Below are 27,576 nucleotides of genomic sequence, written 5' to 3' on the forward strand. Positions count from 1 at the left end.
AGCGTGGCGGAGCCGGGACCCAGAGCGGGCGGCGGGGAGGCCCCTGGTGGACCCCGGGGCTGCTGTCCCCGCGGAAGTCCTTGTCCCCGTGCCCGGCGGGGACGGGGCTCTTTCTGCTCAGTCCCGGGTCGGCTCTGCCGCGGATGCCGGGGACGCGCCCTCCTGGGCGGCTGCGCAACTTTTGCAGATGTGGGTCTGAGTGCAGCAGTGACGGGGTTCACCGGCGTGGCCGTGTGCCTTAGCTAACGTGGCTCTCGCAGAAACTGCGCTGGCTCCTGCTCTGCCACCTGCAGCAGATTCCCGTGCCTGCAGCCGATCCACCTGCCGGTAGCCGGTTGTTTCCGCGGTTTGGCCCCAGCCTGCTGCTGTCTTTGCTCTCTCGCCCCCCTGTTCACGCCCTCAATGCAAGGGCAGGTGCGGAGGCCTCGAAACGGGCCTGGGCCGGAGGCAGACCCTGTTGCAGGCGTGGGAGGCTTCGGCTTTTGCAGCCCGGCGAGGCCCCAGATGTCTACACTCGTCCCCTTTTGCAGCTCTCTTTGCAGCTCAGTCCAGGTGTGGCCCTCAGGAATGCGGTCTGCCTTCCAGATTAGGTCGGGGCACAGTTTGTTGTTTTCTTTTTCAGGGTCGAGAGATTTGTTGGCACACACCAGATTTTTATAAAACATTTTCCTTGTGACTATTTGGGATTTTTTAAATTGTGGTAAAATATCATAATGTAAAATTTACCGTTTTTACTGTTTTTAAGTGTGCATGCAGTTCAGTGGCAAAACTGAAACTCCATCCCCATTAAACAGTAACTCCTGGGTTTTTTGTTTTTGTTTTGTTTTGTTTTTTTGAGATGGGATCTCACTATGTTGCCCAGGCTGGTCTCAAAGTCTTCGCCTCAAACAGTCCTCCCAGTTTAGCCTCCCAAGGAGCTGGGACTACAGGCTTGAGCCACCACATCTGATAACAATAGCTCCTTATTATTCCCACTTTTCCCCAAGCTCCTGGCAACCACCATTTTACTTCCTTTTTTTTTTTTTTTTTGAGACAGAGTCTCACTCTGTTGCCCAGGCTAGAAGTGCCGTGGCGTCAGCCTAGCTCACAGCAACCTCAAACTCCTGAGCTCAAGTGATCCTCCTGTCTCAGCCTCCCGAGTAGCTGGGACTACAGGCATGCGCAACCATGCCCGGCTAATTTTTTCTATATATATTTTTAGCTGTCCATATAATTTCTTTCTATTTTTAGTAGAGATGGGATCTCGCTCTTGCTCAGGCTGGTCTCGAACTCCTGAGCTCAAACGATCCGCCCACCTCGGCCTCCCAGAGTGCTAGGATTACAGGCGTGAGCCACCGCACCCGGCCCACCATTTTACTTCTGCTTCTATGATTTTTGACTACTCTAGGTACCTTATATAAATAGAATTATACAATATTTGTCTTTTTTTGTGTCTGGCTCATTTCACTCAGCATAATGACTTCAAGGTTAATCCATGATTTAGTGTGTATGAGAATTTCCTTTCCTTTTAGGCTGAATAATACTCCATTGTATGTATATACTACATTTTGTTTATCCATTCATCCATTGATGGGCACTTGTTTCTCCTTTTGTTTATTGTGAATCATGCTGCTATAAACATGTATACAAATATCTATTCAGGTCCCTGTTTCAATTTTTATGACTATATACCCAGAAGTAGAATTTTGGGATCACATGGAAATTCTATTTTTAATGTTTTGAGGAGCCACCATACTGTTTTCCACAGCAGCCTTGATTCACATTACAAGAAGTTTGGACTCTGGCTGTATCAAGCGTTTCATACAGTGTCTTAATGATGTTATCAAGGACTCAGTTCCTCCACTCTGCCATCCTCAGTATGTTGGCTTTGGGTCTTCATGTTTGTGGTCTCCTGGTTACATCATGGCTGCCATAGCACCGGGTACCATGTTTTCACTACAGCATCCCAAGTGGGGAAAAAAGGAGGGTGGGTGGAAAAGAGGCTTCCCACTATCAGGGATGCAAACCCTTCCCATTTTCTACTCGGCATACTTCCCCTTGCTTCTCATTGGCCAGGTTCAAGGGCGTCTAGAAGGGTACTTGTCAAAGGAAAATGAGCTAGCTACGATTGGCTTAACTAATCGTGGCCTATCCCTTGGGCTGAGCACATTAATGGCCCACATAAAATTAGACTTTCATTAGCTAAGAAAAAGGGGAAATGACTATTGGGATGGCAGTTACGTCTGCCACATGTGGGCAATATTTTTTATTATTATTAAAGAGAGGAGGATCTTGGCATATTATTGAATTAAAGTAACTGGTAGGAGGGAATTACTTCTGGGATTATTCCATAAAAGGTGTCAGGACAGGGTGTCCCATCTGTTTCTGAGAAAAAGAATCCATCAGGCCACTAGCACGAAAGGGTCCCTATATAGGTCATCTGTCGATTGAACGAAGGCGATTGCTTTTAGAAACCAAGACGGGATTGGAGAGAAAGCATCACCATTGGTTCTACTTGGAAATCATCATATTTGTTTGGAAATGGTAATATTTTATGGAAATTCTTTACTAATATATTGCTTCTTACCAGTGCTCACAAAAAAATTTGTGAGGAGGAAGAGATTGATCTGATAGATTGGATGATATTGTTTATATCTGCTGATTAGGGGAAGTCATATACTTCTAAGGTGACACCAGGTCACCCGACTGTTGTCCCTTTCCAAACTTAGGATTCAGTGAAAACAAAATTTTGCCCGTTAACAGAATGAGTGTGACCTGTTGGCTGGTTGTATTACCTACCTCCCCGTCCTGATTTATATCCGAGAGCCTGTTAACATTTTAGGGAAAAGACAAAACAAACAGCTCTTGTCATTACCACTCATAATTACAAATGAATGACAACATTATGCAAGCCCTTCACGCTTGCCCATGACACACGTGAGAAATAGCTTAAGATTCCCAGAAGGTTAAAAAGAAAAAGAAAAAAACAAGGATACTCTTGTTTCACAGACACTGTGACAGTCCTTGTCATTAGCGGATGACTCGTTCATCTTTTCTGCTTCATTCCAGCTGGTTCTGAGAGCAGAATGAAAAATTACTGTGGCAGGGAGCTCACTTCCTGAGAAATTACAAAATGAAACAAAGATAATCCAAGATCCCGAGAGCCCTTGCAGTGGAACATAGTGAACATTTCTGGAAAGGCTGGCTGTGCTAGACACTGTTCTGAGTCCTTTAAATATATCTTCAATCCGCACAAAAACCCTGTAAGGTAGGTACAATTCTTATTCCCACTTTATTGATGGAGAAACTGAGGCATGGCGAGGACTTAACCAAGCTCACACAACCAGGAAGCAGCGGAGCTGGGATTCCTCGCCCTGGTCGTCTGGCTCCAGTCCGTGAACTAGAGCTGCCTCTTTCCAGGTCCCAGGTAGGGCCAGATCCTTCTAATTTATAACAAGCAAATCCTTTCCGGCCCCAGAAAATACTGTATCTTACCTTTTGTGACACTTCAGTCATTAAGTGGTTTCTCACTAATTAAGTTTTAAAAGCTGTAAGTGAAGATGATCCCCTGGGCTTCCCTTCCCATTTGTAGACTGGAGTTGTTTTATCATCCGTTGACAGAACAGAAAGTTTGTCCTCGAGGACTGGCATTGCCAACAGTGTGCTGTGTTCTTTGACCTTGGTAGCTTCAATGGCTTATACTGTAAGAACTGTTTGGAATTTGAGGATAAAAGTATGAATCATATGACCTTGACTTTGTAAATACCCCCTTTCAAACCAATGAAAGTAGCTGGAGTCTTAGGTAACGAGCGAATGTGGGCGCATAGTAATTTTTGCTTCCCCAAGAGGGTGACTTTTCACACGGCCGGGTATTCTCTTGGACACTTGCAGCTAGCAGACTCCAGAGCCACAAAAATGTCAACCGTGGGAGCCGCCGCAGGCCTTTTGCTACAGGTCGTTTTCTCACTGAGGGAAAAATGAGGGCTTCAGGGATGCCATGTCACAACAGGAGCAGGGAGAAAACTGGGATTGTCACCGTCTGAGTCACACTGTTGGAAAGTCCCTGCTGTGCCGGGTAAAAGAGTAAAGATCACTCAAACTTAGGCAATGGCATTTATTGGAATTAAACAATGTGCGACAGAAATGTACAGGGAATTAGCAGTTCTGGCTCTCTGGGAAGATTTGACCATCTGGATAACAGCTTTGCAAATCACTTGGATAAATGATAGCGCTTGGAGGAGAGAGCCTTCCAAACCAAAACCAAATGCCAGAAGCCTTTCAAGGTTTATGCAATTCTGGTGCCTTTTGTTAGAAACTCATTAGGTGACGTTGTTCTAGACGTAAGTAACTATCGGAGACATGGGAACCATTATCCTTAATTTTTTCACCATGAGATATTACTGGAAGATAAATATCAATAGAGTCAATATTGCGTAGAGTAAAAAAGAATCACAATTCAGAATGCAAAGATAAAACTATCTTAGGAATGTGGAGTATTTTTTTCTTCTCTCCCTCTTTGTTTAAAGAGACAAGGAAACGTGTATTCTCCTAGCTGGCCAGGTACCTTGTTGATTTAGCTCAGGGAAAACGTGGAACTTTTCCTTGTTAGGAAATGTAAGTACAGTTTGGGTGACACTTTCTAACGTGACTGGAAAGCCATGGACCAGTTTATTTCCATGGTGTCTGGAAGGATAGAAGACGGAGCTCCATCCCTCCATTTTAAATTTAATTCTTGGGCAACAGGAAGGCAAAGTTAAGAGGGTTAATTTAATGGAGGTATTCATTTATTCTTTGCGAGGTACTTCTAGTCAGGTGTCTGAAGTCAGGCCAGAGCAGCTCCGAGAGAGTCCTGTGAACTAAACCAAATGGAACGTTCATCTCCAGGCACCTCCAGGAATCCTCTCCAGTGCCGAGGGCAGAAAGCACAACAGTGTGCTGTATTCTCTACTGCAGGTTCTTTGGTCACGGTATAAGCCGGCTACGGGCTAAAGAAGGACAAATAGACTCTTTGGGCAAGAAAAGAGAAGTATGTGTAACAGAGTCCCCTTTTTTGGTTGACACAGTCCCACCAGGAAGGGAGAAAGAAGTAAAATGTCAGGATATGTCAGATGGGACATGGGTAGGTGAACAAAACCAGAATCTGGTCCTAAAAGAGCTTTTTACTTTGATGTTCTGGTCTCCAGAATAGTCTTGGCACTGAACTGTGTGTTTTGCAGAAGTGGGGAGGGAGATGGAGTAGGTAACGGAACTTTCTGTATCTACATACACACACACACACACACACACACACACACATTATTCTGGTCTTAAGCTCACACTTGTCAGTTGCAAAAAAAAAAAAAAAAAAAAACACAACCTTGCACAGTAAGGTGTGTTATAGCTAAAGTGTATGTTCTTCATTATAAGAATCTTTCTACTACTTTGGAAGTCTGACTTAGATCATCACATATTTCTCAGTCCTTGTCCAAGTGATTTATAAACTACCTAAGATCTAACCAAAGTCAGTAAGGCATTAATTTAAAAGGCATAAATGGGTCACAGATTTAAATGTAAAATGTAAAACTATAAATCTTTTAGAAAACAAGATTGGAGAAAATCTTTGAGCTCTAGGGTTAGGCAAAGAGTTCTTAGGCTTGACATCAAAAGCATGACACATAGAAGGAAAATTTAATAAGTTGGATCTTATTAAAATTACAATTTTGGCTCTGCAAAAGATCCTGTTAAGTGCCAAGACCATTCAGCTGGGGGAAAGACAGTCTTTTCAATAAATGGTTCTGGATATTTATATGCAAAAGAATGAATGACCTTATGCCATATACAAAAATTAACTCAAAATGGATCAAAGACCTAAATGGGAAGAGCTAAAACTGTAACACTCTTAGGAGAAAATACAGGGAAAAAGCCCCATGACATTGGATTTGGCAGTGATTTCTTGGTTAGGACACCAAAAGCATCAGCAACAAAATAAAAAATAGATAAATTAGACTTCATCAAAATTAAAAACTTAAATGTGTCAAAAAACACTATCAACAGAGTGAAAAGGCAACTGATGAGAAAATTTTTCAAATCATATGTTTTGTTAAGGGATTAGTATCCAGAATATATAAAGAACTCCTATAACTCAACAACAAAAAAACCAAACTACCCACTTTAAAAATGTGCAAAAGACTGAAGTAGACATTTCTGCAAAGAAGACAGACAGACAGATGGCCAATAAGCACATGGTTGCAGAAATCTACACAGGTGGTAAAATTGCATGAAACTAAATACACAGAGAGAACGGAGTGCATATAAAACTGGCGAGATCTCAATAAGGTTGAACAATTGTATTGATGTCAATTTCTTGACTGCTGACATTTTCCTAAGGTTATACAGGATGTTACTGTTGGGGAGAGAGTGAAGGATATACAAGATCTCTCTGTATTATTTATTACAACTGCACGTGAATTTGCAGTGATCTCTCCTGCCCCCAGAAAGAGGCATAACCAATGTTAAAATCCTGAAGAAGCACCAAAGTAGTTCCACTGCAAGCTAATAATACAATCATTCCTAAATTATCCTTTTCACCTCTCAAAGCATCCCTTTGAGATAAGAAGGGGCAATTTTTATCTATCAGTAGGCAAGGGATACAGTGTGTTTTTTCCCAGAATTTGGACATAATAAGGTCGCCCTATGAGAGTTAAACTTAGTAAAAATAAAACAACTTACGAAAGTAGCCATTAGCCACTGTAGATGCTTCCAAAACACAGGGCAGTATATACTGAAAGATTACAAAACATTGGAATCTCAGGAAGGTAGACCTTCAATGTGAAGATAAGGTTAAGATATTTTTTAGAAAGCTATGTGAAGACAAAGCTATTACTGTCAGGAAGGGTCTCTACACCCATCTAGAAGAGTGTCTAGAAAAGTGGGAGCCTGGAGAAGAGGGAGGTGTTCTGTTGTCCCCTGCCCTGGGGCGTGGGGACTCGTCCTCACCCAAGTGCTGCTGTGCTTGGCAGTTAGAGTTGGCACGGCGGCCACTTAGGGGACGTGGGCTATGTGTGAGGGTCTTTACCTGCATCGTCTCTACCTGCATTTTTTTTCTTGTTTTCTTCCTTTATTCACACATTGTTCATTTCACTGGAATTTCTTCTTTCATCCGCATCCTTCCAAGGGCAGAGGGCCTCCTCCCCAGCCGACACTGGCCGGGCAGCCCCGGAAGCTCGCAGGGCTGGTGCCGGCTTGAAGCTGGGCTTCCTCCGGAGCATCTTTGCCGCCAGTTGTAGTAGGTGGACCTTGAGGTGCCAGGGAACCTATGCTGGAAGCAGCGACAGGGTACCGGCGTGTTCAGGGAGATGCGATGCTCTAGGTACATCTAGGTCTAACGCATGCTTGGCCCGCTGCGTTAAGACCATGCCGGGGCTTGACACCGCCAGTGAGGGGCACCCCAGCCCCTCGGCCACCTGCTCCTCTGGTGGCAGCTTCTCCATCTCCTCCAGGACCGGGCAGCTCCTGCTTCCCGGCATAGCAAGGGGAGCGGGAAATCTCAGGGAAGCGCTGGGAGGGTGCCTCATTCATCCTCAGCACCATCCTACGAGACGTTTTAGAAGTTATCTGTATAATTAAACTAAGGTTTAAGAGACGAGATAACTAGTTCACATAGCTAGTGGGTGGCGGAGCTGAATTTTACCCTATGCCTGGCCACGCACTTCCATTCCACCCAACAAGCCTCTCTTTCGAGGAAATTAGTACATAAATTGGTTTACATACTCGGTCACCACTGCCGTTTTCTGTGTTCCCTCTACATCTTGGGTACTGATGAGGTTATTTTTTTGTTGTTGTTAGCATAATTGATGGCTTTATTATTAGCCCACAACTTTTTGGACATAACATAAATGAAGACTGACTGGCCATATTGTATATGCTTAAAATGTTCACTGTTCTTCCTTCACTCTCTTATATGAACTGGAAAACCATGGACCACTAGTTCATACAGTGGCTTTTGAGACTGTTACATAGAAATAATTGTATTCATCAGACCTCATCTCAGAGTTTCCACCGCCTGGTATAGTAGGGTATCAATGACTATGCATTGGATTGGGCTGGCTCAGATTGGATTACAATGATTGAAAGTGGCTCTGAGTCTATCAACTCTGTTAGGTTGGTGTAAAGGTAATTGCAGTTTTAACATTGTTGACATCTGCCGTTTTATACTGGAATACATTCGTAAATAAATGTGGTTATGTTATACATAATTTTAATGTGCATTTCTTACTTTTTTTTTTTGCTAATCACTTATTACTTACTGTTTACTTTATATCTATTTTAGACTTTGGAAATGATGTTAGACAGAAAGCAAATTCAAGTGATTTTCTTATTTGAGTTCAAAATGAGTCAAAGCAGTGGAGACAATGTGTAAGATCAACAACGTAATTTGGCTCAGGAACTGCTAACGAACGTACAGGGCAGGGGTGGGTCAAGAAGTTTTGCAAAGGAGACCAGAGCCTTGAAGATGAGGAGCGCAGTGGCAGCCATGGGAAGTTGACAATGACCAACTGAGCGTAACCATCGAAGCTGATCCTCTTACAACTATACAAGAAGTTGCCAAAGTTGCAGAAGAACTCGAGGTCGACCATTCTACCGTCATGTGGCATTTGAAGCAAATTGGAAAGGTGAAAAAGCTCAGTAAGTGGGTGCCTCATGAGCTGACCGAAAATCAAAAAAAACATCATTTTGATGTGTAGTCTTCTCTTTTTGTACGTAACAGCAATGAACCATTTCTCGATTGGATTGTGACATGTGGCGAAAAGTGGATTTTATACGACAACCAGTGGTGACCAGCTCAGTGGTTGGACCAAGAAGAATCTCCAAAGCCCTTCCCAAAGCCAAACTTGCACCAAAAAAAGGTCATGGCCACTGTTGGGTGGTCTGCTGCCAGTCTGACCCACTGCAGCTTTCTGAATCCCAGCGAAACCATCGCATCTGAGAAGTCTGCTCAGCAAATCCATGAGGTGCATGAAAACTGCAATGCCTGCAGCCGGCCTTGGTCACTATAAAAGGCCCGATTCTTCTCCGTAACAACACCCCACCACACATCACACAACCAACGCTTCAAAAGTTGAACGAATCGGGCTACTAAGTTTTGCCTCATCCGCCATATTCACCTGACCTCTCGCCAACCGACTCCCACTTCAAGCATCTTGACAACTTTTTGCAGGGAAAACACTTCCACAGCCAGCAGGATGCAGAAAATGCTTCCCAAGAGTTCATGGAATCTGAAAACACAGATTTTTACGCTACAGGAATAAACAAACTTATTTCTCGTTGGCAAAAATGTGTCCATTGTAATGGTTCCTATTTTGATTAATAAAGATATATTTGAGCCCAGTTATAATGATTTAAAATTCACAGTCCAAACCGCCATTACTTTTGCACCAACCTAACAGATTCTATAATTCATTTAACACTCCTGCCCAGATATATGCTCAGACTAAGGCCCGTTATTAGGTCCAGATGTCTGTGTCCTGGTCTGAAAGACCTACCTCATCAGGTAGTCCAGTTCTGGAAACAAAGACCTCCGGACACTCTGCAGAAGGGACTGGCTCACCAGCCTAAAGGGTATCGGGTTCCCTCTCTGGTCTCAACACTTGGAAAGTGCAGAGTCCCTGCACGTGAGGATGTCATGGAGGTGCTCGGAAATGTCAGTGCTGGTTCAAGCCCAAGAAATGAACTTGTTGCAGTTAATTGTAAAACTCAAAATAATGAGCACTGATAGCTCCCCTAGAAATGCCATTTAATCCTATTACCATTCCATTCGGTCCCCAGTGGAGGTCACTAGGGCGAACTTTATCTTCTTAGAGCAGGTGTATCTTTTTTTTTTTTTGCCTTAAGGATCGTGTTGGCATCCAGTATCTTAGATAGCTATCTATTTTGTTTGATGGTTTCAGGCAAAGATAAGACATAAAGTGATAACTGGTTATTTCTTTCCGTTTAATACCAATAATTTTTCATAGACTCTTCAGAAGCTTCCAGTTTTCACTGCATTTTGGGAGGAATTTATTATTCATATATTTTTGCTTTAAAAATGTAAGTAACGTCCATAATCAACAGAGCAAATAGGCAGCTTACAGAATGGGAGAAAATATTCGCAAGCTATGTAGCCCAAAAGGGGCTAATATCCAGAATCTACAAAGAACTCGGGCAAATCAGCAAGAAAAAAATAAACATCCCCTTTAAAAAGTGGGCAAAAGACATGAACAGAAGCTTTGCAAAGGAAGACAGACAAATGGCCAATAAATATATGAAAAAAATGCTCAGTGTCACTAATCGGGGAAATGCAAATTAAAACCACAATAAGATATCACCTGTTAGAATGGCTTTTATTAAAAAGTCTAAAAACAGATGTCGGTGTAGATGCAGAGAAAAAGTAACACTTATACACTGTTGGTGGGACAGCAGATTAGTATTAATACAATCTGTATGGAAAACTGTACGGAGATTCTTAGAAGAACTAAAAGTAGACCTACCATTCCATCCAGCAATCCCAGTACTGGGTGTCTACCCAAAGGAAAAGAGTCATTTTATCAAAAAGACACCTGCACTTGAAGTTGCAACACAATTCACAGTTGCAAAGATGTGGAGTCAACCCAAGTGCCCTTCCGTCCACGAGTGGGTTACCAAAATGTGGCATATGTATACCATGGACTACAGCTCGGCCATAAAAATGGATGAATGAATGCCTTTTGCAACAATTTGGATGGAACTGGAGACCATTATCCTATGTGAAGGATCAGAAGAATGGAAAAACAAACACCACATGTACTGGCTATTAAAATGGAACTAACCGATGAGCACTCATGTGCACAGAGGAATGTAAAACTTAGTGGAAATCAAGCAGGGGGAGGGGAAGGAGGGAGGCGTAAAAACATACCCAATGGGTACAAGGAACACTATTTGGGTGATGGGCACACTTAAAGCTGTGACTCAGACATTACAAAAGGAATCCATGTAACCAAAAAACATTTGTACCCCCTTAATACTTTGAAATAAAATAAATATAGGCCGGGCACGGTGACCCATGCCTGTAATCCTAGCACTCTGGGAAGCCAAGGCAGGAGGATCTTGAGGTAAGGATTAGGGGACCTTATCTCTACCAAAAATAGAAAAAATTAGCCAGGCATGGTGGCGCATGCCTGTAGTCCCAGCTATTTGGGAGACTGAGGCAGGAGGATCGCTTGAGCCCAGGAGTTTGAGGTTGCTGTGAGCTAGGCCGACGCCATGGCACTATAGCCTGGGTGACAGAGAGAGACTGTCACACACACCAAAAAAGAAAAGAAAAAAATAAATAATGTATTGTTACTGGGGGAAAAATGTAATATCCAACAGTAAAAATATGGTATAAAAAATGTAACATCCAAAATGCCTGACATCTGTTATTTTTTTTCCAGTATGTTTATTAGAGCTAATTTAAAGGTATAAAGAATCCATGGTTTTCCAGAACATTCATCTTTAGAGTCTTCTGAGATAGCTGCTCAGTAACATGTCATGAGAAAAGTTCAGATTTGCAAGGCATTTGTCATTTCCTCCTGCGTTGCTAATTTATCTAGCAACCGTGTGTTTCTACAACTCACGTCTGCCAGGCTGGAGACTTACGTACATGCCGGATCCCTAAATCCCTAAATGTCACCACGGGCATTAAAAGTAGGCTGGAGTCCGCCTTTGGTACCTAGCTCTTCTCCTTAAAGTCCTAACCCAAACCCTTTTGGCTTTTCTTAGATGTATCTATGCTTATACAAGGATAAATGTTTTTATGAAAAATTTTTCATTAGTCCTCAACTAAGACTCCGGAATATTTAAACTGATGCTGTGTAACAATAATCCACGTTAGGTGCTTAGGGGTTTCCCACATGAGAAGGTAGCAGTAATGATGCTGATTTGAATCACGGTTTCATAAGATACGCTGTTGTTTTCAGTTATACTAAACTTCCTTTCTAATAATATCTCGAAAGAGGTAAATTTTTGCCTTAATTGTTAGTACCTGTTGATTTTATTTCAGTGGTGCAGGCATGGATGGGAAGAAATGCAGCGTCTGGATGTTTCTACCTCTTGTGTTCACTTTGTTTACTACAGCCGGGTTGTGGATAGTGTGAGTATTCTCTTATCTAATTACTTAAGGATGCAGGTGCAATGTAGGTAAAAATGTAAAGTTTTAATAAAATATGGCATATCTATAGGAATATATCTATAAATACTTCTTAAATAACAGCCAGGCTCACGCCTGTAATCCTAGCACTCTGGGAGGCCAAGGCGGGAGGATTGCTCAAGGTCAGGAGTTCAAGACCAGCCTGAGCAAGAGCGAGACCCCCGTCTCTACTAAAAATAGAAAGACATTAGCTGGACAACTGAAAAATATATAGAAAAAATTAGCCAGGCATGGTGGCACATGCCTGTAGTCCCAGCTACTCGGGAGGCTGAGGCAGGAGGATTGCTTGAGCCCAGGAGTTTGAGGTTGCTGTGAGCTAGGCTGACGCCACGGCACTCACTCTAGCCTGGGCAACAGAGTGAGACTGTCTCAAACAAACAAACAAAAAAAACTTAAATAACATATTTACTAATTCAACCTTGCTAAACTTTCTATTTCTTTTCCCATCTTCTGTTACCCAAAATAAATAACAAGAGTGAGTAATAAATTATGCAAAGCAGGTAGTGGAGAATACTGGTTTGGCTTTGTGTTCCTGTGTTGTTCTTGTAATGAACATTTTGCAAACTGGTTATAGGAATTTATGATTTGCAAGATTTTCTAATTTGACACTAACATGCTGTGGGTTCTATTTGTAGTGCAGTGTTTGTGACGAGGTCTGATACGTTTAGAAAATGAATATCACGAAGTTGGAAGTCCTGGCTTACCACAAAGTGTTCCCACACTTGCTTATTTCAAGTAATATCCACTTTAAGAAAATTATTTCAGTTCCTTGAAGATCATTTAGAAAGAGGATACCTACTCCTGAGAAATTAGAGACTTTGAGTTCTAATTTTAGTTTGATTCAAGTGGTATGGACTAGTTCTTTATTTTCTGATTTCTAAATTATAAACATTGACATTAATTTGGGGAGTGTTTTGAAACTTAAGGACATATTAATAATGACATTTGACAAAGAACAAGGTGATCTATGCGTAAAGAATTGTAGTAAAAGAGCATTTTCTCAGGAAAAAATGAATATGATTTAGTGCGGTTAGTGTAATACAAGTGGGAAACACATGATTGGGTTTTCTTCCAGTTTCTTTGTTTTGTAACTTTCATTCTTTCTTGATAGATACTTCATAGCTGTGGAAGATGACAAAATTTTACCATTAAATTCAGCTGAAAGGTAGGTAACATTTCTCTCTGAGTAATTTATTATCCATGATACATTTAGTCACAACTTTGCCCCTGGCAGGGTTACACTGCACAATGACCACGTCACCCTGAGCCTCTTCGTTTTTCGTTATCCAGGAAACCTGGCGTGAAGCACGCACCATATATAAGGTAACTCGCTGATTTTCTTCTGAGCTGTTGGATCTTAGGAAAAGTTGGGAGGGCTGCAGATTTGAACACAGTCATCGTAAAACATTTCATCTTTTTCAAGTATTGCAGGTGACGACCCTCCTGCCAGCTGCGTGTTTAGTCAAGTTATGAACATGGCAGCCTTCCTAGGTAAGAAGAACATCAAGAATGCTTCCTGCACTTTGGTACATTCCTTTTCTATTTTAAATTTTCCCAAACCCAAATCAAAACAATGGTGGGCTTACTTGATGATATAGTGTCATACCATGTCAATACGCCGAAGCCAGCTTTTTGTTTGCAGGGTCCTGTTGTCTTATAAATCCTTTTACGTTCACCCTGCCTTCCTGACATTTTTCTCTTCCCTTTATCATCTTTATAATTTCAGCCTACTCTTGACTTTATTTTTTTTTGCTTCATGAAATAATATGTTTCACATACCATAAAATCCTGCATGAAAATGTAGTATTTTTGCACTATGTTTGCTGTGAAAGGAATGCTGTTTCCTTCACTGGCAAAGATGAACAATGCATAGATACATATTGATGGAAACAGATGTTATTGTTAAACCTGAAAGTCAACATTAACATTAGGATGACACTCTCTCCTGTGCCTACGCACACATCAACCTGGCAAATGGAGAAGTGGGCTTTAAAAAAAAAAAAAAGGAGGAAGGAAACCTTGGGTGATCATGTCTGGCACCAATTTCGCACTTTGTCTTCAGGGCCCAGGACTGTCATTTAACGTCCTGTCCCCCTGAGCTGAGAGGGGTCCACGACCCTGCTCCGTCCTCGGAGACAGTGGGAAACGGCCGTGCTCTCTGTGCTTGGTCTAACCCACCTCGTGCACCATGTCCTCAAGACCGGGCTCCCCGGTGCCCTGCGGAGGCTCGGCCAGCCGTCACGGTTGGCGTGCTGCTGGGAAAGGACCTTTGCACAGAAGTGTTCTGGAAACGGTCCTTTTGATGGTGAGACTTTCACTCCAAGCAAGAGACAGAGATGACGTTATTACTGAGGGAGTAGTTGGGCTTTGTGGTACCTGTGCCCTAAGAGGTGACCTGTTGTTCCCTCCCCCACAAAGAAAAATTCCTACTCTTTTTTTTTTTTTTTTTTTTTTGAGACAGAGTCTCACTCTGTTGCCCAGGCTAGAGTGAGTGCCATGGCGTCAGCCTAGCTCACAGCAACCTCAGACTCCTGGGCTCAATCGATCCTCCTGTCTCAGCCTCCCGAGTAGCTGGGACTACAGGCATGCGCCACCACGCCCGGCTAATTTTTTCTATATATATTTTTAGCTGTCCATATAATTTCTTTCTATTTTTAGTAAAGATGGGGTCTCGCTCTTGCTCAGGCTGGTCTCGAACTCCTGAGCTGACATGATCCTCCCGCCTCGGCCTCCCAAGCGCTAGGATTACAGGCGTGAGCCACCGCGCCCGGCCCCTGCTCACTCTTAACGTGCTCTTTTTTAACGTTTGCTGTAGGAAAGGGAAGCTCTGTGGAGGTCTCTGGGAAAATCGGGGGAGATGGCTGGTCCAACATGCAACACAGGCAGAGTCTTAGTTTTCCCAGAAAGCTCAAAACATGAGGGCCATGGAGAAGTTTCCTACTGGGCCCAGGAGGCCTCTCTCCATCCTGCGAGATTCAAAGAGAAGCGCACGGGGGCTTCTCTGCAGTTTGCAAGACCCTCCCTGGCGCTAAGCACGTTTTGGTGGAAGCCTTCCCCGCCCCCCCCCCAGGCTTCCCCAGAGCACGTCCCCAAGGCAGGAAGGCACCGACCGACGGCTGTGCTGCCACCAAGGAGAAGGTCAAACATACCCCAGTGCTGCAGGTGCCGAATCTGTCAAAAAGCTTTCCTCCCCGTGCCCTTGGCAGTCGGGATGGTCACACCCAGACGCCCACAGGCATCGGGAAGGACGGCACTGGGGCAGCTGGAGCACACGTGGGCTCCAGTCCTCGCAGTCAAGGGTGGCTGTCGCTGCCTTCGGCCTCGGAGCTGCCAGGCGCTTTGTGCTCTCTCCTTTTCTCTACTCCTGACACCATTCTTCCGAAAAGACCTAGTCAACTCATTCATACCGAGACGTACGTAGCTGCTAAGGAACATTTGCATTTAACAGAGCGCAGAGCCCCAAAGGTGAGGCTGCGACGGAGGGTCCAGGGCCCTTTCCCGGCCCCTCCGCAATCTCAGCATGTCGACCTGCAGCTTGGCACGGACTCCTGTGGTCACCCCACAGGGCGCCATGACAGTGATTAACAGCCATCATGTATGTTCCAGGCACGGTGCTAGGTGCTTTGCAAATACCTCATTTACTCATTAATACTCAGGAGCCTGGGTGTAAAAATGCTATCACAAGCTGTCTGTCCTCCACTGGGCTCTAGCGAAACCAGTGAACATGTTGGAGGCCACATGCTGTTTCCTTCATATTCTTAAGACAACTGATAGTTCCCAGCAGTCTTTAATGTATAATCCAAAAAGTACTAGTTTGCACAGCTCACATGTTTGTCCAGTTATAAAGCTTAACTAATTATAAACACGTTTCCCAAAACAAAACAAGGAAAGCAAATACCCCTCTTCCAGATGACATCTGTCCTCATCTTATTCTCCAGCCCTTCCCGCTCCACTAAGAAGCAATTGAGCTTTTACTAGCTCTTGCTCTGAGGGATTGCAACATGCAGTGTTTATGCTGTGTTATCTTTCATCATTTTTAGTGCCATCTGGTAGACACCAAACTGATTGAGATTGGTGTTCAATGGGAACAAACCCACAATTATTTATTTATCAACTCTGGGAGTGGAAAACCATCAGTTTACTAAAGATTCTCGCTCCAAACTGTGGATGCTTTTGTCTGCTCGGGTCTGTGAGACCTCAGACTTACTTTAGACTATATAACCAACTTGGAGAAATAAGTCACTGCTTTTTGGCAGCCGCAGAGATTATAATTTGCAATCTAAAAATGAATCTGTGTCACATTAATTGAAATTACTTAGCAAAGATCTTGTATCTTTTTGGACAAACTAACCAAAGATTGAATGCTCAATTATTTTCTTCACAGAATTAGTTATGTTCTTTGCCCTGAATCCATACTTTTCTTTCCACTGGAGGGAAGAAAAGACCTAAGACGAATTTCTTGGAAGGCGAGTTATTTTCTGCCCTGGGAGGCTGGGAGGATAAAGCTAATAGCTGAATGATTTCAGTTACCTAATAGCAGCTGCTCTCTCTCCTTCAGCCAAAACATATCGACTGCTGTGTTCTGCGGCAGTCATAAATAGGAATTATTGACGCCTAAACAGCAAAACTGAACAAAACAAAAAAGAATTTGGCCAGACACCAGTGTAGTGCCACAATGAAGAGATGTTATTTTGGGTTTTGAACTTTAAAAACCCAATCAGACTCAAAGTTAAAAATTTAATCTAAAAAACCCAGCAGTTATTTTGTTTATGCTTTTTAAAAATAGACAGGAAAATTAAATAGGCAAACACCTATAGGGCAAAGGACTGTGCTAAATACCAAAAACGACAGAAGGTCGTTAAAAGTCTTTTCTAAAATTAATATGTAGTGAAATCTAAAATTCTTAATGAAACTGAAAAATGTATGTATTGATCAGACGTGAATGTACTGAAAGTTGGTCAGCATACGTGAAGATGATTTTGAAATTGCCCCTAAGTCTTTTTCAGGAAGGTAAAATCAAATCACCACTCGGTTGAAAGTGGACTTCATAACCGATAGTCTGAATCTGTCTCCCTTCGTACCTGAGTGTTAATCTTTATTAGTTCCACCGTTCTCAAAATCCCACTAGAATCTATTTTGAAAGGAACGTATGTCCCGCCTGAGCTGGTTCATAATGGAGTTAATAGGTAAAAAGGGCGAGGCCTGCCTGGTGTTTGGAATGCAGTTCTGGAAGTTAGGAGAGTTGGGCTGAATCCCTGTCTTCAAATCGGTCTCCTTCTGCCTTCTTCCATCGTCTGTCCATGGTGTGATGACTTACCCTCCATACTGCAAATAGCAAGGCTCGCAGTGCTGGGACCAGGACATGATCCGTGTCCCGTGCCTGCTGGACGATGCTGACAGCGGCCAGTGACGCCCCTCCCCTGGGCACAAAGGGAAGAACTGGGCGGGTGGGTCGACATGGAGAGCCATTGCAAGGACTGGGTTTGGGGCTTATGCCCGAGTTCCAGCACCATCCTATCCCACAAAACTGACCAGCGAGAGCTGTCAGAGGAATACTTTGCACTGGTCATTTTGAAAAGAAACTAACTGTGCTGTTCTGGTGTTTTGTCACTATGCCCTGTCTAGCAGGCACACGCAGCTAATTAGCGTGTGTCTCCTGTGGTGCTGTGCTGAGTTCTCCCATCTCGATCCAATGGCTTCTTTATCTGGTGACCACTTGGTGTCGGGGTGCTGTGTGCTGAGTCTCTCCTCTCCCCACTTCCTTTTCCTGTTCCCATCCTAAAAATCAGTAAGACGTTGTACCCATTTTTCATCCCCTTAGATAGTTATTGTGAATACACTTCTGACACAACTCCTAACTAGGTCCCTCCAACCAACAGGTTGAGAAACTACTGTCATCTCAAGCATAATCCATTAATTTTCTGATCAATAGCGGGCACTAGCTAAAGCACATACTAAAAGCTGTATCAGGGCTGAATAATTTGAAATTTTCATAAATCATGGCTTATCTCTATTTTGTTTCTAAAATCCAAATAGTAATCAAGTTTTATACCACTCTTTGATCAGAGGCACTTGGAACTGAGAGTCAACTTGCTGAGCTTAACTGTGCAGCCTGACATTATGAAATCCAGTGTACCTGGGAAATGTAAATTTATGGCTAGATTTTCTTTATTAATGGATACCAATGGCTTGTATTGAAGCTAAAACCTTTAGCAAATAATGACCAACTTAATTTCTGTATAAAGAGGGTAATTCTTGAATTTCTGATGGTCTTTCCTACTGAAGTTTAAATGTCAAAATAAATTGTCGGGCCGGGCGTGGTGGCTCACGCCTGTAATCCTAGCACTCTGGGAGGCCGAGGTGGGCGGATCGTTTGAGCTCAGGAGTTCGAGACCAGCCTGAGCAAGAGCGAGACCCCATCTCTACTAAAAATAGAAAGAAATTATATGGACAGCTAAAAATATATATAGAAAAAAAATTAGCCGGGCATGGTGGTGCATGCCTGTAGTCCCAGCTACTCGGGAGGCTGAGACAGGAGGATCGCTTGAGCCTAGGAGTTTGAGGTTGCTGTGAGCTAGGCTAACGCCACGGCACTCACTCTAGCCTGGGCAACAGAGTGAGACTCTGTCTCAAAAATAAATAAATAAATAAATAAAATAAATTGTCTTAGTAGTAAGTGCATTTCCTTATATGTAGATTTTATTCATATTAATTGAAAGTGCTTTTTCATCACCTGTAGACTAACTTCTCCCAGATTTTTATGTAAATAATGAAAATATCTCTGCACTAAGCAATTAATAAAAGATGAGTGGCTTGAACATGGACAAGGTTTCTGTTAGAAGTCAGGTCTGAAATCTAAGTAACTTCCCTCATTCTCTCTTCAATTTCTTAGATACCAATTTGTTTCACAAGATAGAGTGGCCTTTTAAAATGAGTAATTAATATTATTTGTGAGAATTGAGTTTTCTTGACACATACCAGGCATGATTTTTAGTACATACCAAAACCCCAGATCTGCGTTACTTAAATACAGATTTCATAAATGTGATTGCTGGAACTGCTCTAATTTGGATTAACTGTCTTGTCTTTTGACAATGAACGCCAACAGGTAGCATGAAAGGTAAAACCAGTAATAAAGGAGCTCGTACACTTCCCTCTGTCTTCCTGCCTGTCCCCGGGAATGGTTTCTGGCACAGGAACCCGCGGCAGGTTTGTCTAGACGTGGTAACCTTCCCCGGGGTCCCCTGCCCTGTCGGCTCTAACACTGTTCTAAGCCAAAGGATGCTTGAACCGGCAAGTCTCTGCAGTGTCCTCCTAAGCCAGCCTGTCCCGCCTGACCTTGTTTCTGAAAACCCTGAGATCACTATTCACAGTCCTCTCACCCTCATCACATGCAGCCCTCTGGCTCCGGCTCCTCTCTGCTCCTGCCAGGCTGGATGTAATAAAACATCTAAATAATCATAAGCATCGCACGGAAAGTTTCTTTTAAAAATTGTCTTATCAATCCAGAGATTTAAAATGTGCTGTGGTGAAAAGTTTAATTTTGCACATTGTGGCTTTAGAGCTGCGCCTCCTAGGGTGTACGATTTAAATTTTTTGATTTTAAGATTTTGCTTTATTCCTAGCCCTTGTGGTAGCTGTTCTGCGCTTCATACAACTGAAACCAAAGGTTCTAAACCCGTGGCTGAATATCAGTGGACTGGTGGCGCTGTGTCTGGCTTCCTTTGGAATGACCTTACTCGGTAATTTTCAGGTACTTCGTTTGGCCTTTTTCACCTCCCTCTCTCACTGGTAAGACCTTCCCCCATGTGATCATCAAAGCCACCGACGTGGTCACTACACGGCCCGGATAATTCTGCACAGACTTACCATGGGAACACCGGTTCCTGACATGCAGGGGTCTCCACAGTCAGCCCCACCGTCCCTCGGCCTGGTCCTCCCCAGTTCGTGTGACCCAGGGGACGGTGTTACTGTGCGTGTGAAATACAGCATGGCCACTGGGAAACGTAGCTGCTAATATATACTTTCTACAAATGTATATCTTCTACAAAGGATTTCGAAGTGGTTTACAAAGAAATAATATTTTCACCATGGTTTAAAAGCTATCCCTCTCGTCAGCAGATTTTCCTATGTGTGCAATTTAAAATGTATGTAAACACAAAAGGCGTTTTAAGTGACAGATACCTTTTATAAATATCAGTGGGTAATGATTTAGAGAGTTTACATCTCTAATGCCCAGCTAAAATAACCCAGACGGGTCTCCTTTAACCTCTTTACTCTATGAAAACCGTTAGTATGAATCTTCATATAGTGCCATCCTTTACTGCAGTGGTCCCCAACCTTTTTGGCACCAGGGACTGGTTTCACAGAAGACAGTTTATCCACGGACTGGGGGTGGGAGGAAAGGGTTTCTGGATGATTCAAGCACGTTACATGTATTGTGCACTTTTATTTCTATCGTTACTACATTGTCACCTGCCACTCATTGATACGGTTTTCATACAAATCTGCAAGCAGTTGATTTATTACGGTCTCCGTGCAGTCAAGCCTCTCTGCCAATGATAATCTGTATTTGCAGCCGCTCCCCAGCTCAGCTCCACCTCGGATCATCAAGCATTAGATTCTCATAACGAACGTGCAACCTACATCCCGTAAGCACACCGGGTTCACACGCCTGTGAGAATCTAATGGCGCTGCTGGTCTGACAGGAGGCGGAGCTCAGGTGGTGACAGGGACCGGCTGTAAATACAGATGAAGGTTCCCTGGCTCAAGGGCTGCTCACCTCCTGCCATGCGGCCTGGTTCCTAACAGCCCCGCCAAGGGTTGGAGGCTGCAGCTTTAATGGATCTCAAGGTATGGCAAAAGCTCATAGGTGTCAATTTTTCTTGTACTATAGGAAAACAAAACCAAAAAATTCTCATTAACAATGAATTGGTCACATTATACAAGCCAGTTCTGTAAGAGTAAAGAACAGCCCAAAGGGTGTTAGCTGTCTATGCCAATTAAATCTTGACCTGTCTAGAACTCGCCACCCTCAGTAAAAACACAGCCAGATCCTCAGTCTCATTTTCTTAGCCTAGAAAACAAAGGTGGAGTATACGCTAGTAGAAACGTTTCCCCTTTTTTGTGTAACTCTCCCGCTTTTTTCTTTTGCTTTCCCCACCAAGCTTTTCTGGAAAATAAACCCAAGGAACAGACTACCACTGCCTGCCCGGTGTCTCCAAACAAATGTTTTCACGGTTTGGGGATACTGTTTATTTCCCTTCCTCCCCTGAGAGCTTGAACGTTTGCAAACAGACACAAAGAGCCAGCGGAGATGAAGGACTCTAATGTTTCTAAGATCCGTCATCCCGCGGGTGGGCTGTCTCTTTCCCTATCTCCCTGCCCCCCATATTCCGTCAGATTCCCTGTCTCCTTTGCTCCGTGACCCTCCACACGTCATTATCTGTTCATCCCTTAGCTCACTAGTGATGAAGAAATCCACAACGTTGGAACTTCCTTGACCTTTGGATTTGGCACGTTGACCTGCTGGATCCAGGCTGCGTTGACACTCAAAGTCAACATCAAGAACGAAGGACGGAAAGTCGGAATTGCACGAGTTATTCTGTCAGCCTCGATCACTCTCTGTGTGGTCCTCTGTATCCTTTGAATGTGAAAAGGTTCTTTACTAGTGAGATTAAACAGATTAAATTGGCTGGGCGAGGTGGCTCACGCCTGTAATCCCCCACATGGGGAGGCTGAGGTGGAAGGATAGCTTGAGGCCAGGAGTTTGAGACCAGCCTGAGCAACCCATCTCTACAAAATAATTTTTCTAGTTAGCCAGGTGTGTTGGCATGGCCCCTGTAGTCCCAGCTACTCGGGAGGCTGAGGCAGGAGGATCGCTTGAGCCCGGGAGTACGAGGTTTCGCTGAGCTATGATGATGCCACGGCACTGTAGCCAGGGCAATGGAAGGAGACCCTGCCTCAAAAAAAGAAATAAATAAAAATAAGTTGTCTCACTAGAAGATGAAATAATTGCCATTCCCAGGGGGTTAGCATATTCTGACAGATCATCTCAGCCTCTTAGGACAAAAAAAAAAAAAAAAAAAAAAAAAAACCTCCAGAAGTAAAGGGTATAAAAACAAATACTCCCAGAGCAATTTTTCATGTCTAAGAGGAGATGGAGAAATAAAACAAGCTCTGCCCTCTCAAGACCGTTTGTCTGCACCTGTAGGAAGGGTGTCACGGATTCTCCTTATCGCTAATGACGTTAAGGTTTCCCTTTGTGAGAAACACAGAATTCATAACCAGAAGAGAGCTGTCATTTTTTTCTCCACCTTCTAAAAATTCATTCGTGACTTTATTGATGGCCCTGTTGTCTCATTTAACTTACTAGCTCTAAAATGAATTTCAAGGGAAAACTATTGATATCTTAAAATAACTAAGCTTTTTCTGGAAAACAAAAACGCAAGAATTAGATGACCACCGCACGTGTGGTTTTCCTAAATATCTGAGGTTTGGGGAACTGTATTCACGTCCCTTCCTGTCCTCAGAGTTTGAAGCAATTGAGGACAGACACAAGGGGCCAGACAGAGATGAAGAAATCGGCATTTATTCTCAGTAAACGTGCAAACGAGCAGGCCACAGGCGTCGTCTCGCAGCCCCTGGAATTCAGCTCATCTCCCCCGGGGGAAGAGAGAGACGTGGCCTCGCTCGCTTTAACTCCACATCCCAGAGCCTCTAGTCCGGGAGGGTAGCAGTGACCCCGCCCACTGGTAGCATGGCCCAATAGAAGCCTGCCATTTCCGATCCCACCAATCAGATCAGTCCCTCATTCCACGGGGCGGAGTAACCGGAAGGGTTCAAGCCAATAGGTCTTCCTCCTCCTCAGGAAACCAGAGAAGGGACTCAAGGGTTCCGGAAACAGTAGAAATGTGCGGCTACTGACGTCGTCACACACCTTCAATCCTAGTAATTGCTAATATTTAATGGACATTTAATATGTTTACAATGGGCTAGGTATTATTCTAAGCTCTTTTATATGCATCAACGCTTTTCATCCTCACTTATAATGATGAATCACAGAGAAATTAATTTGCCCAAGACCACACAAATAGTATGTGATGGATCAAGATTTCAACTCCAGCTCGGCTCTTGCACTCTTAACCACTGCAGCGTCCCACCTCAGAGAAAGAGGTTTTGTTTTTTTAAATTTCAGCATATTATGAGGGTACAAAAGTTTAGGTTACATACGTTGCCCTTGCCCCCCACCCCAGTCTCATTATGTATGTATGTACACACCCATCTCCCCCCCCCATCTACCCAACACCCGATTAATGTTATTCCTATATGTTCTCTTAGGTGATGATCAGCAAAACCAATTTGATGGTGAGTACATGTGCTTATTTTTCCCATTCTCAGGATACTTCACTTAGTAGAATGGGTTCCAGCTCTATCCAGGAAAACACAAGAGGTGCTAGATCACCATGGTTTCTTACAGCTGAGTAGTACTCCATGGTATACCTATACCACATTTAATTAATCCACTCATGGATTGATGGGCAGTTGGGTTGTTTCCACATCTTTGCGATTGTGAATTGTGCTGCTGTAAACATTTGAGTGCACATGTCTTTTTTATAGAATGTCTTTTGTTCTTTTGGGTAGACGCCCAATAACGGGATTGCTGGATCAAATGATAGGTCTACTTGTTATCTGTTTAAGGTATCTCCATATTGCTTTCCACAGAGGTTGCACTAGTTTGCAGTCCCACCAGCAGTGTATGAGTGTTCCTCTCTCTCTGAATCCACACTAGCATTTATTGTTTTGGGATTTATTGATAAAGGCCATTCTCACTGGAGATAAGCGATATCTCATTGTGGTTTTGATTTGCATGTCCCTGACGATCAGAGATGTTGAGCATTTTTTCATATGTTTTTTGGCCATTGTTCTATCTGCTTTTGAAAAGTTTCTGCACGTGTCCTTTGCCCACTTTGATAGGGTTGATTTTTTCTTGCTGATTTTCCTGAGTTCCAAATAGATTCTAGTTATCAGCCCTTCATCCGATGTGTAGCATGCGAAAATTTTTCCCCATTCTGTAGGTTGTCTGTTTGCTCTCGACTCTTGAGTGCTTCCCTAGTCATGGGAGGCTAACGCTTGTGTTACCTACAGGCGCTGGGGCATGGAAAACCAATGCCCATGGGATTTACAGGCCCTGGGCCGACTGTGGCACCACCGCCTCCCCCTAGTCAACAGAGAAGGAGCTTTAAAATAGGAAAATGTTTCGCATTCAGAGATGTTCTCTAGTTAGTGGCACATTTGGAGTCTTTCATTTCTTCTTTCCTCGCAAACTGCCACTCAGTCATTTTACTGGTTCTCTGAAGCTCCACAGTCACATTACATAGAGAACATTTAAAGACTTAAAATCCAAGCCAAAAACCTTGCCTTCTTGCTAGCAACCCAATAAAATACTTTATGATGAAAAAGATCAAAACTCCCCATATGAGATTCAAGGATTTGTGTCTTCTCCATTCACTTAAGTAATAAGCTAATATTGCTTTGGTAGTATTTTGAATCCTCAGTCAGAAGAGTATGCACAGATTTTAAATTACTCTAAGTTTTGAGCTTTCACCAAGTGATTCTGATCTATGTTGCTTCTGAACACTTGGAACCATTTCTTGGTTCCCAGGTGAATGGATCAAGGCCTAGTGCGGAGAGCAAAGTTTGGCTGATACAGTTTCACATACTCTTGCTCTCTGAAAATGTCCCAAGATTTTAGACCTAAGTTCAGAAGACAGGACTAATTCTAAGCAGACATTTCTGATTTTTTTCTAAATAAATGTGTTTAGTGCTCAGCCCCTTGGCATGCTGTGGACTTTTCAGCCTTCTCCTTCTCAGGTCCTACCTCCATTTACTCTGTTGTGTGTATACACAAACATACACACACATACTCAGATGCAGAAGTTTCATCTGTTTCTTATATGTAGAGAGAGAGAGAGAGAGAGAGAGAGATAGGGTCTTGGTCTCTTGTCCAGGCTAGAGTGCACTGGCGTCATCATAGCTCACAGCAACATCAAACTCCTGGGCTCAAGCGATCCTCCTACCTCAGCCTCCCAAGCAGATGGGACTACAGGCATGCGCCACCACACCCGGCTAATTTTTCTATTTTTTGTAGAAACAGGGTCTCTGCTATGTTACCCAGGCTGGTCTTGAACTCCTGGCCTCAAGCAATTCTCCCATCTCAGCCTCCCCAAGTGTTAGATTTACAGGTGTGAGCCACTGGGATCGGTCTCATCTGTTTATTGTTTTATTAATTGCATATTTTCATTTGGGCCCAAGTTTGTGATACCAGGAATGAAACTAGGCTATGTACAGCACTGTCTGAAGGACGACAGTGAAAAGTAGATGAGGGGCCAGACAGTAGTAGCACTGCAGATCCACACACAGCTTATATATGGGTAGTCAGCAATTTGATGTGTGCAAAATTATTTCCACAGATACGATAACTATGAATTCACAGCCATTTGCAGTGATGTTTTAAAAGACAGCTGTATTTTTCTGGCCAACTCACTGCTTTGGAGCTGTAATCCTCCTGCTAGTCTCGCCGTTTAGCAGGCAGCCGTGGAGTGCAGCAGCTGGACGCAGGGCCTGCGATCATGCTCTTTTCAATCACAGCTGTGTAGCCTCAGGGAAACTGAGGCCAAATGGGTAACTTGCCTATTTGTAAATGAACTGATAAGAGGATTATTGTGAGGATTAAGTGATGTTATCTTAGAAAGCACCAAAAAGCATGTCTGGCACGGGGTAAGAGCTCGAGCGTGTTAAATACTCCTGTTCACGCAGGTTTGCATGTTCTGCGAGCTCTATCAAGCTACAGGTTTTGCCGGGGAGGGGAGCCAGACTTCTGTGACCTGTCTCTGCCCAGAAGAGAGTCTAGTTTCAATGTGGCTGCTGAGGTGCTTTCCTTGACAGCCTCTCCCCAGACTTCATCCTCATGGCTCAGAACATCCACATGTACGCGGCCAGGGTCCAGTGGGGCCTGGTCATGTGCTTCCTGTCCTACTTCGGCACCTTTGCTGTGGAGTTCCGGCACTACCGCTACGAGATCGTCTGTTCCGAGTACCAGGAGAACTTCCTGAGCTTCTCGGAAAGCCTGTCGGAAGCCTCCGAGTATCAGACCGACCAGGTGTAACCCGTCGGTTTGTCCTTGCTGGTGAGGTGGGTGTGGGGGTGCGGGAGGGGCAAGAGGACACACTCACAGGGATGGACGCGTGACCTCACGACGCATTTTACACACACGTTCACGGCCACATCTGCCAAACGAGCTTTTCAGGGCGAGTTATTTCTTTAATGAAAAAGCACAAGCCCTCACTTGTGGAAATACATGCTGTCACTCTGAAACCATATGCACGACAGAGCAAGAAGCGTGTGCATGATCACCTCTCTCTTCCCTCCCTCCGCCGGTCCTCCCTGCTCTCCTCCCCCCATCCACGTTTCCAAGGCTGTGACCACCCTGCCACAGAGCAGGGCAGGCCCAGCGCCACCCGGGACTAATGCCAACTCCCCAAGTTGCCTTCAGGTCCAAAGGGCTTGGAACCGGCCTGCGAGGGATTGCTGAAGCCGGCACTAATACACCTGGAAGGATCGCAGCCCAGCCCCTAACTGCATGGAGACCGTACTGCGACGTGTGACCCTGTGTCAAGGCGTGGACCGAACTTCCCCACGGAAGCTCCCTTCCCCGTGGGTCGGCCGTGTGGCTCCCAGGAAAGGACACGCTCCAGACTGTGAGTGAAGCCACCGCCGTGGTGTGGCCTGGATTCACTGGACTGTGAACTGTTTCCAAATGTGAATATTTGTAGGGGCATCGTCGGCCAGGCACGGAGCAAGATGGGGACAGGGAGGGTATGGTTTCGTTTCTGCTTCCGTGGTATGCCATGTACAGTTTTTGTTTTATATTTCAGGGTTTACCTTTTTTTTTCCCTTGAAGTAACTCTAATGCCCTGAGTCTCTCTAGTCCTCATGGACAGAGATGACACAGACCAAATGCAAGGGCTGAGCTTGCTCTGGGTTCAGCCTGGATTGGGATGGGGTGGGGGCGGCACCTGCAGGCTTACTGTGCTGCTTTTATGTGTGAGGCTAAGAAAATAGTCACAGGAAAGTATAAAGAAATAGGACCTTGTGGAGGTCATCATAGAGCTCCTGCTGCCTCTTTATGAAAGAAGAGTTTTAGAGCATCTTGTGTGGAATTTCAACTCCAGGGAGACTTTCGTAGTATTTATCTATTGCCCAAATTTAGGGTTTTTTGTTTTTGATTAAGGGTTTTTCAAATTTGGAACTTGTAGAATACCCTTCCCAAAAACCAAATTGATGAAGGTGGTCCCTACTGCCAAACACGTAGTTCCCACCTGCTACGAGTTCAGAGCTCAGACTGTAGGTGTGGG

At 43.9% G+C, this 27,576-nt stretch overlaps 1 protein-coding gene across 1 annotated transcript; it reads left to right on the forward strand.

Annotated features, from left to right (window-relative positions):
• The first annotated feature begins 3,190 nt into the window (after positions 1-3,190).
• TMEM150C (transmembrane protein 150C) lies at positions 3,191-27,226 on the forward strand. Its single transcript, XM_069485567.1, has 8 exons — positions 3,191-3,247; positions 12,014-12,103; positions 13,272-13,325; positions 13,451-13,483; positions 13,584-13,651; positions 19,786-19,913; positions 21,621-21,798; positions 26,119-27,226. Exons 2-8 carry the CDS (start codon positions 12,024-12,026, stop codon positions 26,325-26,327), a joined length of 750 nt encoding a protein of 249 aa, XP_069341668.1. The 5' UTR covers positions 3,191-3,247; positions 12,014-12,023; the 3' UTR covers positions 26,328-27,226.
• Positions 27,227-27,576: the final 350 nt, after the last annotated feature.

The sequence above is a fragment of the Eulemur rufifrons genome, chromosome 13, assembly GCF_041146395.1.
Source record: "Eulemur rufifrons isolate Redbay chromosome 13, OSU_ERuf_1, whole genome shotgun sequence".
Classification (NCBI taxonomy): domain Eukaryota; kingdom Metazoa; phylum Chordata; class Mammalia; order Primates; family Lemuridae; genus Eulemur; species Eulemur rufifrons.

Coding starts and splice junctions, on each gene's coding strand:
- TMEM150C (XM_069485567.1), top strand. CDS start 12,024: ATGGATGGGAAGAAATGCAGCGTCTGGATGTTTCTACCTCTTGTGTTC. Junction 13,326..13,450: donor CCATTAAATTCAGCTGAAAG/GTAGGTAACATT, acceptor TTCGTTATCCAG/GAAACCTGGCGTGAAGCACG. Junction 21,799..26,118: donor CACTCTCTGTGTGGTCCTCT/GTATCCTTTGAA, acceptor GCCTCTCCCCAG/ACTTCATCCTCATGGCTCAG.